At 57.0% G+C, this 14,988-nt stretch overlaps 1 protein-coding gene across 24 annotated transcripts in view; it reads left to right on the top strand.

Moving 5' to 3' along the window:
* NCOR2 (nuclear receptor corepressor 2) overlaps positions 1-14,988 on the top strand; it is a 224,427-nt gene that overhangs the window by 61,521 nt on the left and 147,918 nt on the right. For all 24 annotated transcript variants that reach the window (XM_059894628.1, XM_059894633.1, XM_059894632.1 and 21 more), the window contains one exon: positions 9,024-9,241. In XM_059894628.1, the coding sequence (XP_059750611.1) occupies positions 9,137-9,241 (105 nt within the window). In that variant the 5' untranslated portion in view covers positions 9,024-9,136. The remainder of the gene's footprint in view (positions 1-9,023; positions 9,242-14,988) is intronic.

Raw genomic sequence — 14,988 nt, forward strand, 5'->3', positions numbered from 1 at the left:
GGGTTGTTTCTGTTGATACTTTCTGGCTGTTGTGAATAGTGCTGCTGTGAACATTCATGTTCGTTTTGTCTCATCACCTGTTTTCATTTCTTGGGCTGCATGCCTGGGAGTGGAATTGCTGGGTCATATGGTGTCTCTGTGTTTAACTTAGTGAGGCACTGCCAGACTGGTTTCCGCAGAGATTGCACCATCTTATGTCCCCGCTGGCAATATGTGAGAGTCCCTGGTTTTCAGAGAAGCCAGAAATTGGGGTTTTTCTGTGAAATCCTCTTCATAACGCCTCGTGCTGAGCTGGTCGCTGGGGCTTGGCTGACCTGGATGGGGAGGGGGAAGCAGGTCCCTGGAAAACTGCCCGGCGGGAGCAGATCTGGGGTCTGTGCCACATTCTGGGCCCACGGGAAGCTGTTTTTCTGTCTGTTGCTTGGCGCATGCGTGTGGTGTGATGGATCGTGTTACCCGGGGCTGTAAATCCCGCTGGCCACAGGGGAGATGTTTCTGAGGCTGGAGTGGGCTGGCTTTTCTTTTCTCCTTTTCCCCAGGAGGGAGGGGTGCTGGCTATGGCTTGAGGAGGAGAAGCGGTGCCCAGGGGAGGGTGGGCCTTGAGTCCCTCCCATTGCGCTTCTGGAGTTCGGGACCAGAGGCAGTTTTCCCCAGGGTTTCTGTGCCCAGCAGCCTGGGGCTTGGGGAGCACTTGTATGGGCTTGGGCCATGGGGAGGTTCATGGGTAGGTTGATGCTTGTCTGTGTCCCCCATGGTGGCTTGCAGGGAGCCTGATGTGTGGGGATATTAGTGGAATAGAGACACACTTGGCTCTGGGGGTTGGTTAAAAAAGTAAGACCAGAAAACCCCTGGAAAATGGAACAATTAAATTGATACACATTGGTTGATTAGTCCATCCATCCATCCGTCCTTCCTCCTTCTCCCCTCCTTCCCTCCCTCATCCATCCAACCCTCCATCCACTCCTCATTCATCTCATTCATCACCTTTTCCTTCCATCCATCCATCCATCCATCCATCCGTCCATCCATCCATTCTCCCTCTCCCTTCCCTTTGTCTCTCCTTTATCCATCCATCCATCCATCCATCCATCCATCCATCCATCCATCCTCCCTCTCCCTTCCCTTTGTCTCTCCTTTATCCATCCATCCATCCATCCATCCATCCATCCATCCATCCTCCCTCTCCCTTCCCTTTGTCTCTCCTTTATCCATCCATCCATCCATCCATCCATCCATCCATCCTCCCTCTCCCTTCCCTTTATCCATCCATCTCTCATTCATCTTAGCATCAGTCCTTCATCCATCCATCCGTTCTCCCTTCGTCCGTCCATCCATCCACCCATCCATTTCTCCTTCCTCCTCTGTCCATCCATCTCCCGGTGAACATCTGGCTGAGAGCTTTCCCTGTTGGGACAGACCTGTCACTGGATGTCAGCTCTGATTGGCAAGCCTTTTTGTCTGACTGGTTCACTGCTGTAGCTCCAGTGTTTGGAACAGTGCCTGTACATTGTAGATACCCAAATAATTTCCTGATTGGCCAGAATGTGTGGAGACCCCATTGGCATGGGTTTGTTTAGCTTGGTCCCAGCTTGCGGGGGGCAGGTGGCACCTCTGTGGGCAGCACCCTGAGTTGGCTCTGAGTATGGTGACCCTCAGCTACTCCAGGCCACCGCCCCTCGGGCAGGGCCAAGGACAGGCTGTGATTGGGGTCCTGGCTCCTCCTTAGGGAGCCCAGTGACCTCTTTGCCAGGTAAGGGGCAAGGAAGCTGGTCTTCCTCCTTTAATAGAGTAAGGATTACAGGTGGGCCAGCCCTTTTACGCACAGAGGCCTGCACCCATGGCTCCTTGACAGGGGCACAGCTGAAGTTTCCTTGAGCCCAGAGATGCCAGGGGCAGGTTTGATATAGGAGACCCTTCACATCACCCCTGCCCAGAGGTGTGGCATCCTTCCCATCTCACTTGGAGTGAAAGCCCCACGTGACCTCCACTTTCACCATCTGGGTCTCCCTGCTGTTCCTCCACCTCAGGGCCTTTGCACTTGCTGTTCCCTCTGCCTGGAACACCCTTCCAAGACATCTGCTGGTTCCTTCTCTCCCCTCCTCCACATCTTTGCTGAAAGACGCCTTCCGGTGAGGCTGTCCCGGACCACCCACTTTAAAACTGCACCTCACCCCCCATCCCCTGCCTACCCACCTCACGCTTCTATTTTTCCCCATAGCACAGATACTGCCCACCACCCTATAATTACTCCCGTCTCACCCAGAGGAATGTCAGCCCCGCGAGGGCGGGGAGTTTGGGTCTGTTATTCGCTGCTGCATCCCGGCACCTGTCCCGCAGGAGGTGCCCTATAAAGCGTGGTTGACAATGGGGAGCAACCAGGGCAGGGGGGCAGGAACTTTGCCTTCGCCCCTGTCCACGTGGGCCATACAGGCTCCTGTGAGCCAGGCCGGGTGAGGCTCACCCATGCCACTTCCCATCTGCATCTTATGACTTAGTTCAGAGCTGGGTTCCTGGGCATCTGTTCTGTGCCATGAGCCCCTGCTGAAGGTGGCCATCAAATGCTTGGCCAGTCCCCAATGTTTACAGCATGCCAGAAGCTAGAAACACAAGGTGGGAACAGTCAGCTTCATTGTAGCTGGTGTTTCCATAGCAGCTTAACCTCACACCCCAGAACTGCTTCTGTCCTCAAGTCCTGTCCCATCCCCCCACCCCTGCCCCAGTGCTGGCTTCCGGGTCTCCATTCTCCTCGGGCCAGGCTGTCTGGCACATTTTTGTTTAGTAGATACTTATTGGAAGCCTACTTTGTACCAGGCTCTGGGATATAGCAGTGAACAAAGCAAGTATTTATTGAGCGCCTATCGTGTTGGGTTAAATGACGTCCTCCCCAAATTCATGTCCACCCGGAACCTATGAGTGTGATTTGATTGGGAGAGAGGGTCTCTGCAGATGTAATTAGTTAAGATGAGGTCATACTGGAGAGGGTGGGCCTTAAATATAGTTGGAGTCCTTAGAAGAAGAACGGGCACAGGCACACGGGAAAAAAGGCCATGGGAAGATGGGCAGAGATTGGAGCAATGGGGCCACAAGTCAAGGAAACCTGGAGCCACCAGGAGCTGGAAGGGACAAGGAAGTATCCTCCCCTGGAGCCTCTGGAGGGAGTGTGGCCCTGCTGACGCCTTGATTTTGGACTTCTGGCCTCCAGATCAGTGAGAGGATCCATTTCCGTTGTTTTTAGCCATCCACTTTGTGGCAGTTTGTTATGGCAGCTCCAGGAAAATAATACACCTACTGTGTGCCAGGCACCATGCCCCTCATGGGGGATTCAGCAGTCAATTAAAACAAACATTTATGGAGCAGCTACTATATGTCAGACACTGAGGAGACCGGCAGGGTCCCTGCCCACAGGCTCCCAGCACATGTGTGTGTCCTTGGCCCGAGACAGGCTGGCTGGGGTGGGGTGTCATAGACCGTGTCCCCTCTGTGGGGCTGGCAGCCACTCGAGTGCCGTGGTGGGTTCTGACGAGCGCGCGGGTCAGCGCTGGGGCCGGGGGGCCTCTCTCCGGCCTGGCAGCTGATTTTGAATTCTGAAGCTTCCCCACCTGCCACAAGTCCCAGCGTCGGTCCCGTTAGTTCCAAGAAAATGTCAGGCGCGTGCAGGGCAGACAGCTTCCCTTTCATCTTCCTGGGCTCAGGTCTGAAGGCTCCCAGGCACATTTCAGCTTCCGTTCCGGCCCCTTAACAAACACCCCCTCCACCTCCCCGTGCTCTCAGAGACATCCCAGCCCCAGTGGCTATAACCCCACCCTCCCCGATCTGAGCCTGGCTGCTCGGACACGGAAAATCTGTGGAATGTGTCTTGGTGTGGCCTCCCTGGCCGTCTCGCCTGGGGCCCGAGACGGGATGTCCGGGCAGGACAGAAACTTCCCCCCGGAAAGAGGCCTCTGCCCAGCAGGGTCAGGGGGATGCAGGTGTGGCGGGTTCCAGCCTCACCTCGTGTTACTGGCGCTCACCTCCGCCTGACAGTTTCGTTCGTTGAGCACCTGCTGTGTGCCCGGCGCTATGCTAGGCCCTGCAAGACAGACACAGAATCACAGGCAGTGAGCTTTCTCCGTGGATGGAACACGGGCTTGGCAGGCTTGTGGGGTGCTGCCGAATCAGACCCACAGCCTATGGGGCTCTCCCAGGGCGGCTGCGTGGCCCTGGCCGTGTGCACGGGTGCTCCCGGCATGGGCTGGGCCTGCAGTTTGCAGCCCTCCTCCAGCCGGCTCTGTGGGCCCGTGGTTTTTGGTTTGGGTATGCGAGGCCCGGTGGGGCTTGCGGTGTCCCCGTCCTATGGGGTCAGGGGCGTCCCAAGCCACCTGGCGAAGCAAGTCCTTAACCTCGCCAGAGCGCTCTCTCTCCCCCGTGGAGCCCTGACCTGGCTGAGTTTGCCTTATTGAGCACCTCCTGTTTACCAGGCACCCTTCACAAGTGTGCTGTCCTCCTGGGTCCATGGAGCAGGGACGCGCATGTTCCCTGTCTACAGTGGAGGAAACTGAGGACAGAGCCCCGAGGCACCTTGCCTGAGGGGGGAATGACAGGCCCCTGTCCCTGGGGGGCCGCTCGGCCTCCCTCACCCCCAGAGCAAGATGTGTCTTTGGCCGGCAGTCTCCTTCTCGAATTGCACGCTGTCTGCCGCTGCTTCTCTGTTCCTGCTATCCCGATCCCACCGGTGTCATCTCGTGCAGGGACGCTTGCGAGAGCCCCCCAGGCCTCTGGGTTCCACACTTGCTCTTCACGGCGCCTGCTTGTCAAACACCCCGATCCTTTCCTCTCTCCCTCAACCACCTTCCGTGGCTCCCCATTGCCCTTTGAACAAAATCCATCCTTTCCGTGGCTCCCCATTGCCCTTTGAACAAAATCCATCCTTTCCATGGCCCGTGGGCCTTGAATGACTTGATGAATTTCTCAAGCACGAAATGCCTGGTCTCATCTCCAGGTTCTTGCTCAGGTGGTGGCCTCTGCCTGGAGCCCCCTCCACTTCCCCCTCCCCCGGCTGTGTCTTGTTCACGCTCCAGAAAGTTCTCCCTGCCACCCCCTCGCCCTCCCCAAGGCTTCCAGAGCCCCCAGCCTGCTCTCAGAATCACTATTTGCTGCTTGTCTGCACCCCGCCGGGGCACCGAGACCCTCTGTGGCCTGGACCCTGCCTCATTCACTAGCCTGGAGCTCAGCTCACAGTGGGGACCCCAAAGAGTCCGGAGATCAACGGATGTCCACCACCCTCTCCTGACCCCAAAGCTCCCAGACCCTGCAGTGATACTGGGGCCACTGTATCACATTCCTGCTCCAGCCTGGATCCATTTCTCAGAACCCTTTTCAGCCAAGACCAGATCCAGGAGACCCCCACGTTGCCCCATGGGTAGCTCTCGTCCTCTCCTACCCTTGTCTTTGATGAAGTAATGTCATGTTTTTTCTTGGCATGCGCCTCCAAGTGTTGCTGATGAAGTCAAAGCTTAATCCCCACCCCTGCCCCGCCGTTCACACTGTTACGCAAACACCACTTTTATCTAGTTTCGAAACATTTCCATCATTGCATGGTAACCCCCATACCGATCAGTCGCTCCACACCCCTCCATCCCACCCCCCGCCCTTGGCAACCACCAGTCTGCTTTCTGCCTCTGTGGATTTATCATTCTGGACTTTTCCTATAAGTGGAATCATATGGTATCTGTCCTTTCGTGTCTGGCTCCTTTCACTTAGCATCACGTTTGCAAGGTTCATCCACGTTGTGACACGTGTCAGTGCTTGGTTCTTTTTTATAGCTGAACCATATTTCGTTGTACAGATAGACCACGTTCTGTTTATTTCTCCACTCATTGGTTGATGGGCACTTGGGTTGTTTCCACCTTTGGCTATAGTGAATACTGTTGCCGTGAATACCTTGATTTGTTTCAGTCTCTGTTTTCCATTCTTTTGGGTATATGCCTAGGAGCGGAATTGCTGGGTCCTACCTACAGTAATTCTATGTTTAACATTTTTAGGAACTGTCAAACTATTTTCCTAAAAATAAATTTTTTTTTTCAAGTTGGCGAAAAATGTGGCTAAGGTTGGGGGAGATAGACATGGAGCTTATTAAAATAAGCTCGTGGTGAATACAGGAGGTGCAAGATCCCCAGAGTCCCCTGGCTTTGGGGACAACCTGCACATGAGGAGGCTGGGCCATGTAGCCGGCGGAGTGATCCTTTGACAGGTGGGTGGTGGGGGCATGAACCCCAAGCTCGGCGGTGGACACTCTGTGAACATTTAGGTCGTGGGAAGCCAGGCCTTGGCACGAGGAGGGTAGGGAAGTGGCCGAGGATTCTCCAGGGCTGGTTTGAAAAGGTGTCACTTCCCTGGCTTCTGGACCCCACATGCAGTGCACGCCATGAGCATCTATCGGGGGATGCCATCCCCAGTCGGCATTTCAGTAGGCAAAGGAGGTTAGAAATCTACTGGTAAATTAGACTTCTCGCCGCCTCATGCAATGCAAAGTCACATAGCAACTTGGAAGTTGCGCGTGGCGCTCTTGGAAAGGCAAGCAGGTTGAGCTTCTCTCTGCCCAGGTGCTGCCCTCTTCCTCTTGCAGAGAGCGGGCAACCGTTTAAAACCCAGAGAGAGGCCAGAATAGAGCTGGCTTTGCTGCATCAGACCACCAGGGTCTGCTGGGCTTTGTGATGAGCTGGGGCACAGGGAATTCTGGGACAGGGTCCAGCACTGGTGGCCACAACTGACCCCTCTCCCAAGGCCAGTCTCTTGTCTCTGGGCTGCAGGAGGGCTGCCACGTTGCTCTTGGTGGGGACTGGCGGCGGCAGCTCTGCCTCCCTTCCATGTCCACAGCATCGCTGTGACCGGGCTGCAACTACTGCAGTGACAGTACTAGTGACTGTAATAATAGTAGCTCCCCTTTGCTGAGCAGGACTGTTCCCACGTTCGTGAGAATGACACAGTGCATCCTGTCTCGGTGTCTGGGAAAAGTCCACGTGGGCTTTTTTCCTGAGGTGGTCATAGGTGTGGCAGTTTGGGCTCTGGAATTCTTTGGCTTTGCAGTGTTGGAAGGATTGACAGCACCCGATGGAAAGGTTGCCTCCTTTGTGACTCCCTCCTTCTCTGTGTGAGTCAGAACTTTTGATGGCAAGTGACAGAAAGCTGGGTTGGGCTGGCAAAGGCAAAACACACAGAAGGAGTGCCTTGGCTTCCCTAAATGAAGTAGCAGCTATGATCTGCCTTCAGGCATGGCTGTATCAGGACCCAGCTGTGCTCTCTCTACCCTTCAAATCTGCCTTCCTGGGGCTATGTTCTCGGGTAGGTCCCTGCCAAGTGGTGGCCCCTGAGAGCTCCAGGCTTTCATCCTCCTGGCTTACAGCCCCAGTGGATAGTGCCTGTTTCTGGTTCCTTCTCAGTCTCATGACTGACTCTCATTGGCTCAGATTGGGTCAGATGCCCATCCCTGTACCAATCGCTGCCCCAGGGGAAGCAGGAATCTGATTGGCCAGGCCCAGATCACATGATCACACCTGGAGTCTGGGGAGGGAAGATGGTCCCTAAAAAGAAAGTCAAGTCTACTGTAGCAGGAGATGGGGGTGGGGAGTGGGATGCAGTCATGGCCCCCAGATGGGAGGGAAGGGGGTCTTGTTCTTCCTTTGATCGCCATGATCTCAATATTCCTTCCCAACATCCCTCCACATCAGACCTCCAAAGGGCAGAGGTTTAGGGCGCCCACGCCCTTGAAAGACAGTTGTCAGTGGAGGGCAGGGCGATGAGGGACGTTGGGATGAAATTACAGGGAGCTGGGGGTACACATGTGATGCAACCCCAGCCCGAGAGGGTACATCACATGGGGGCATCCAGGTGCCGGGCCCCTGCGCCACCTTGGATTCTCCTTAGCTCCTGGGTGGCGGGTGTGAGTGGGGGGTTTGCACATGACAGGGGCCTGATGGACACCCCTTTTCTGAGTGGCTGAGTGTGGAGGAGACCCGAGACCTGCCAGGCTTTCAACCCGGGCCTGGACGGCGGAGCCAGTTATAACCTCGGGCAGGCTGCTTGGAGCAGTGGCTGGCGGAGAAGGGAGAGAAGGGTCCTGGGGAGGTTGGGGGCCCCCAGAGGTTTCTGGACAAAGGCCTCTTCTGACCAGGGGCTCTCTTGCTCTCTTGACTGGAGTCCTTTCTTCTTCCCGGGCCTCAGTTTCCCCATCTGTAAAGCCAGTGGGTTCCTTCCATCCTGGACACATGAGTGTTTTCTTCCCCATGGACAGCATCCTTTGCCTGCCCCTCCGGGAGCCACCTGGGGCCCAGCCGGCTCTCATGCGTGTCCTCGGCTGTTTCCCCGGTGTGGCCCTCGGGCTCCCAGTCGCTTCGCTCTCAGCTCACGTCCGGGCCAACCTCACGTCTGTCCTGCTCCCCCGTCATAGTGTCACTCACCCTCCTCAGAGGGTCACTGGGAGGCCCAGGCAGGCCCGACTTTGCCCGGGGTTGCACTGTGACCTGTGTTCTGCCCGAGCCAACCCTGTTCACCACCATCACCCTGGACGGTTGTACGGACTTTTCCCCTCCTGGGACAGGCCCAGCAGTTGCCTGCCTGAGCTGCCAGGTGCTTTCGGGGAACCTTGCCCTGGTGACTCAAACTGGCAGAGGACTTGGGGTGGGGTTGGGTGGGCTGAGGGTGCTTGGGGGCCACGGGGGGGTCGTGGGGGCAATGCCCGCAGAGTTAGAGCTCCCGTGCCTGCTGAGTGAGGGCCTTGGCAGCGGGGGAAGACACGGCTGTCGCCGATGTGGCTTGTGCAGCAGCTGCCGGCCTGTGGCTGGGAGAGGCCTCAGACACCACGTGGCGTCTCCCACTGCTGTCAGTGGGCACGGAGCTTGCCAGTGGCACGGAGGAGGGTCCCGGAGGGCCCCTGTGTGCTCTCGCTTCCTCACAGGGGCCACAGGAAGGAATTGGGGCCCAGGCAGGGTCCGCAAGGAGCAGCCGCCCTGTGACTGATCTTCCTTGCTTTTCTGGTCTCCTCACAGGTGCCTGGCACAGGGAGGCCCTCGAGCAGATGACGAAGACTGGCTTTTAATCCTTGGAGACCATTGAGAGGGAGCTTACAGGGGCCCACGAGCCCCACTGGACGCCCACCACCATGTCGGGGTCCACGCAGCCCGTGGCACAGACGTGGAGGGCCACCGAGCCCCGTTACCCGCCCCACGGCGTTTCCTACCCCGTGCAGATCGCCCGGCCACACACGGTAAGGGGCACGAATGTGCGCCTGGGGTCACCTTTGGGGCCTTCTCTTGTCACCGGGTTCCTATTTCTCCTTGGAGTTGAGGCTGGAGCGGCTCCAACGGTGTCCCGCCAGGCCTCACTGTCCCCCGCGGGGAGGTGGGGTGCTTTGGCAGAGACCACTGGCATCTGTGGCCTGGGGACAGCTGGTAAAATCTCTTAGCTCCCATTTTAAAGCTAGGAAGATGGAGCCCAGGGCCAGGCTGAGCTGGGATCTCTGCCTCTGAGTCGGCTGTGGGATTTGCATGCAGACGTGGAGCTCCTGCTGTATACACTGTCAGCCCAGCCTCCGCCGGGCTCCCCTGCTTTAGGATTGGGGTGGCTTCCTAGGGGCCGTGGCTCGCAGACGCTCCCCTCCCCAGTCCTCAGAGTGGTGCCCAGCGCTCTGAGACAATGGGGTCCAGCGCGTGTCATTCTCTGAATCCCCGGCACGGGGGTCGCAGGGGTTAGTTCTGCTCACAGGGGAGTCTCCCCATTGTTGTGTGAGTGGGGGAGTGGCCTGCTGGGGAGGGAGCGGGCGTGCCCTTGGTCAGCTCTTGTTTTAAAAAAAAAATGTTTTGCTGCGCCGCATGGCCTGTGAGATCTTAGTTCCCTGACCAGGGATCGAACCCGTGCCCCCTGCAGTGGAAGCGTGGAGTCTTAAACATTGGACCGCCAGGGAAGTCCCGTTGGTCAGCTCTTTTGAGCTGCACCCCACTCTGTCCACCTCCTAGTGGGGGCCCCCTTTCCTGACTTCATCTCTAGTTGCGTGTGGCCCTGAGGATGGGGCTTTGTTCTGTTCTGTATCCTCAGGGGCTTGCCAGAGGATCTCTCAGGGTCCTGCACCTCCCCCGTTTGACCTCCTGGCTGCTTGGTGAGGGGCTGCGAGGGTTTGCAGTTGCAGCTGGGGTCAAAGCTTGCTGTGCTGGCCCCTATGTGAACACGCCTGTGTCTGTCCTGCTTGGCTGGTGTGGTCCCTCCTGAGATGCAGAGAGGAAATGGCGTGGGAGGGCTTTTCTATCTTCCATGAGCGAGATGTTTTTGCATTTGAGCCCACGGGACCAGCCTGGGGGTGTCCCAGAAACAGTGGCCTCTTGAGGATTTGGGCCCCCAAGATGCTTTTGAGAGCCAGCTGTGATAAACAGGCACATTCTGGATGGAGTCGTCGAATTCTCACAAACAACCCAATGAGAGAGCACCTTGCATTATCATCCCATTTTGCAGATGAGGAGACTGAGGCTGGGAGGTTAAATAATAGGCCTCGGGTTAAATCACCGTGAGAAGGCAGTCGGCTTCAGCTTCAGGACTCTGAGCCCCTGTGAAATGGTTGACTATTTATTGGTCACCTACTGTGTGCCCAGGGCCGAGGACTGTGCTCCTGGGGGTCATTTACTATTATGTGTGGTCATTACCTTTATCATAATCACAATAACAAAAATAGGCATTGTCGTCTGAGTGCTTACTACCGGGTGAGCATTTTGTTTATGCCCTTTATGTATACAGTTGCACTTGCTTCTCTTATCACTGAAGTGAGGGTACCCTTATGCGGTGCACTTTGTAGACGGGGAACATTTTGCAGGTGAGGAAACAGGACAAGTCGCTTAATGATTCTGAGCCTCGGTTGTTCATCCATAAAATGGAGTAATGACAGCATCTGTCTCCTAGATTCTCCTGGGGATTAAACGTGATGATCTGTGGAAGGTCCTTATGACAGTGCCTGGCAGACACTTAGCCAGCTATGTCCACTTGCAATGTTGTCACTGTCACTACAGCTGCTTGGAGGGGCTGCCTCCCCTGGGGGCTCCTGGTGGTTGCCTCTGGTTTCTCTTCTTTCTTGTCCCCTCCTGCCAGGTTCCTACCCCCCTCCCACTCCCTCCCCGTGGGCCCAGCCTCGGTTAGTCCTTGAGTCCCTATGGCCCCTGCCATCCTGCAATCCCCCCATCCTTTGCCCCAGCTGGGCCCTCTCGCAGTCATTTGGCGTCACCAGCTGATCTCAGACACCGCCCGCACTTTTCCCGCTGGGCCGTCAGTGACGCAGGATGCGGCCGGGTAGGACCCAGTGGTCACTTCCTCCGGGCAGGAGGCTGAGGCCGGGGTGTGAGCAGGGGCCCTGGGTAGCTACGAGGCGGGGCATCCTTATCCTGTGTGGTGGCAGCAGTGGGGCCCCACTTCCTGATCACCCTGCCTCGTGCTGGGGCGACCCAGCTGGGGGCCCCTGCTTGTTACTGGGAAGGCAGGAACAAGGCATCCTGGGGGAGTCTTGCTCTCCTGGGCATGTGTCCGGGGCTGGAGCCACTTTTCTTCGGCTGGTGGGAGGTGAGTGTTGGGACTGTAATCTGGAGGTCCCCCTGTAGCCCTGTGCCCCCTAACCCCTTACCGCCAGCCCACTGTACAGGCAGGGTTTGTGAGATGCCCCCATTTTGGGGGGCGGAGGGTTTTTGGAAGACAGAGGGCGGAGGAAAAGGGAAAAAGGCGTGGAAGGCAAATGCCCCATCCAAGGGCCAGGTGGGAACACAGAGGTCCCAGCTCCTCATACAGTAGTTGAGGCAGGTCTGCTGGGATGAGGGGGCGGGGCCTGGACCCCGTGACCTGTGACCTTCCTGGGACTCAGCTCACTCCCGTACCTGCTCGCAACAGGCTTGCATCCAGGGTGGCACCTCCTGGCCCTGGAGGCTTCTTCCAGGGTGTCTGGGCACGGGGCTGCTTTGCTGGTGGGTCCCCCCCTGGAGCCCGGAAGAACCTCCAGATGTGGCTTTGAATCCCTGTTCCTCCCAACTCACTGAGTGACATTCGGCTGCTCACTTAACCCCGTGGGGGCAGCCTCAGCTTTCCCATCTGCAGTATGGGTGTTGTGGGCCTGAGCATCGCTGGCGGGTGTTTGCGAGGTGCCCGGGGTGGTGTCTGTACGTGGCAGTCGCCTCCTTCCTCCTGGCGGGGTGGCAGGAGACCAAGGAGGCTCTGCACTCTGAGAGGGGCGGTGGGAGCTGCCTTCTCTGCTGGCCTGCGCCTCAGCCTGCGTCACGTCCGGGTTGCCTGGTGTGTTACGCCGGCGCAGATGGAGGGCTTAATCCCAGGTGTGCTTCCCCTGAGCCAGCCTCAGGCGCACTCCGAGCCTCTCTTCATGGTGCTGGTGCGCATGGCTTGTTCAGTCCCACCTGCTCCACCCTCAGAGCCGCTCTGAGCCCTGTTCTCTCCTTCTCTGTGGTCTCGGCTTCCCTCCCCCGCAGTATCAGGACCCCACATCTTTCCCTGAGGGTCCTGGCGGGCTCCAGGCACTGAGGGTCTCCCAGGATTGAGGGTCCCAACACATCCTCCCCTCCTTGTCTCCTTTCCAGCTTTCTAGAGCCCAGCTCGATTCTGCCTTCTCTCCCAAGCCCCCCGGGACCCCCTGAGCTCTCTCGAGTTCCTGCAAGCTTCGCACTAAATGAATGCGTTAAAGTCCAAAGACACGGGAATCAATCCCAGCGCCACTCCTGCCTGCTGTGTGGCCTTAGGCGAGTTACTTAGCCTCTCTGTGCCTTAGTGTAAGAAGGGCTTTTCAGAGCGCAGACTCTGGAGCCAGACCGCTTGCATTCATGTCCTGCCTCAGTGACTTCCTAGCTGTGAAACTTTGGACGAGTGGTCTTACCGCCCTGTGCCTCAGTTTCCCCATCAGTTGAGCGAGGGTAGTTATAAGACTCTGAGGATCAAGTTAGTTGACGTGTGCCGAGGCCTCTGCACAACGCCCGGGCTGAGTAAGCGTGACTGATACAGTGCAGTGTTGATGACTTTGATGCTGCTGCTGTCATGACGACAGCGTGCCCGCTAGTATCCTCTTCCGAATGGCCCCCAGGGTACACTGTGGGCTTTTCCTCTAGAGGAGGGATTGGCAACCCTTCTCTGTAAATATTTCAGGCTTTTCCGGCCACTCGGTCTCGGTCACAACTACTCCGGCACTGTTGCCGTCCTAGCGTGAAAGCAGCTCAGCCAACACGTACAGGAATGGCCATGGCCGTGTGCCAGTGACACCTGACGAAACAGGCCGAGCCTGGCTTTGGCCTTGGGCCCCGTTTGCTGACTCCTGCCCTAGATCAGTGCTTATCAGGCTCTCTGTGGGAAGGACCAGTCTGTTTCATTTCCAGTTTGTCACAAATGGATACATGGTCCTTCCGCACGTGACCCAGTTCGCGGGCACGGGGACGGGTCTAGGCCGAGGCCAGCAGGACTGTGTTGGCCGTGCGCTCAGGTGCCGCGGTCCCGTCAACAAGCTCTCAAGTAGGATCTGAATCCTCTCGTCTTCAGCGCTCCCCCCAGACCAAGGGTCGCGGACCCAGGAGCCTGCTTGGGCCACGTACATGTGTGAGGGCAGCAGGTGGGTTTGGAATGTTTTGTTAACACGTGGAGGGTTCTCGCGTTCTGAGACGTGGCTGGAGGTTTCCAGCCTGAGTGCCTGGTGTCTTCAGGCTCCTGTGACCACAGTGAGCCCCACCTTCGGTCTCTCTTGGGGTCTCCCCAGTTCTTGCCTTCCTGTAGAGATGCAGGCACCCTCGGTGGTCCCTGGACTCAGAGCCCTGGGGTGGAGATCAGTGTGGATACCACAGAAATGGCCCCCAAGATGTTCCTTGGAGGGACCGTGCTAATGAGGTCATCCTGCTTGGTTCCCAAACTGAGAAACTGAGGCCAGAAGGGTTCATGCAGTGGCCGCCCCATGCCCCTGCCTGCCTCGGGGGCCCTGGGGGCCGTGTGCCTTTTCCCGCCTCGGTTGGCAGTGGTAGGCGCCATCCTGCCGGGGCCCTCTCCCAAGGGATTGGACCGTCTGCCTCTCTGCCGCTTTGTTCATTTTGCTTTTGTGTGAGAGGGAATTTTCCTCCCAGCAGACTGCAGTGCTTGCCGATTTCTTCTCACACCTCTGCGTGCGTGTGCACACCGGATCTGTGCCTGGCAGCCTCGCCGGCATGATCCCAGAAGCTGCCGCCCCCTCCCTCCAGCCCTTTCTTCTCGTTCCTTCGTTAGCACCTGGTGCCTTGTGCAAGACATCGTGGGGTGTGGGGGAGGGGGGAGGCTGAGTCCTTTGCCTTCTGGAAGCTGCCCTCAGTCTTAAGGGAAACCCTTGGAGAGTTAAGGGGGATGCTTGGTTGGAGACACAGAGGCCTCCTTCCATCTGGGTCAGGCATCCGTTTCAGTTTTCTTTCTTTCTTTTTTTTTTGGCCGCGCCGTGCGGCGTGCGGGATCTTAGTTCCCCGACCAGGGATTGAACCCGTGCCCCCTGCAGTGGAAGCGTGGAGTCCCAACCACTAGACCGCCAGGGAATTCAGGCATCCATTTCACTGATGAGAAAACTGAGACTCAGAGAGTTTACGGCATGGACAGATACCTCTAGCCCGAGGCCTTGCAGCTTCTTGCTTCCACATCGGGCTGCCCAGGAAGGCCCTTCCCTCATTTCCAGCCTCTGAGGTTGACAGGATCCCTCTTGATTCCGGTTACTCATCCTCTCTCGCCTCCAGCCTCCCAGCCTCTTACATGTGTTTGCTTTGGAGGGTCTGAAACACATACATTTCCAACACACCTACGTGGTATCATCTAATTCTCTTTGCAGAAATAACTGCTTTAAAAAAAAAAAAAAAGCCAGACAGCAAAAGAATGACTAGATTTTTTTGGAAAATTGGGAGAATTAAGAAGGGTGCCAAGAAGAAAATAAATCACCTACAATCCCACGCTTTCCCAAGCCTTACTCGTGTCAGACATCACTAATTG

Source organism: Balaenoptera ricei, chromosome 14 (assembly GCF_028023285.1).
Source record: "Balaenoptera ricei isolate mBalRic1 chromosome 14, mBalRic1.hap2, whole genome shotgun sequence".
NCBI classification, from domain to species: domain Eukaryota; kingdom Metazoa; phylum Chordata; class Mammalia; order Artiodactyla; family Balaenopteridae; genus Balaenoptera; species Balaenoptera ricei.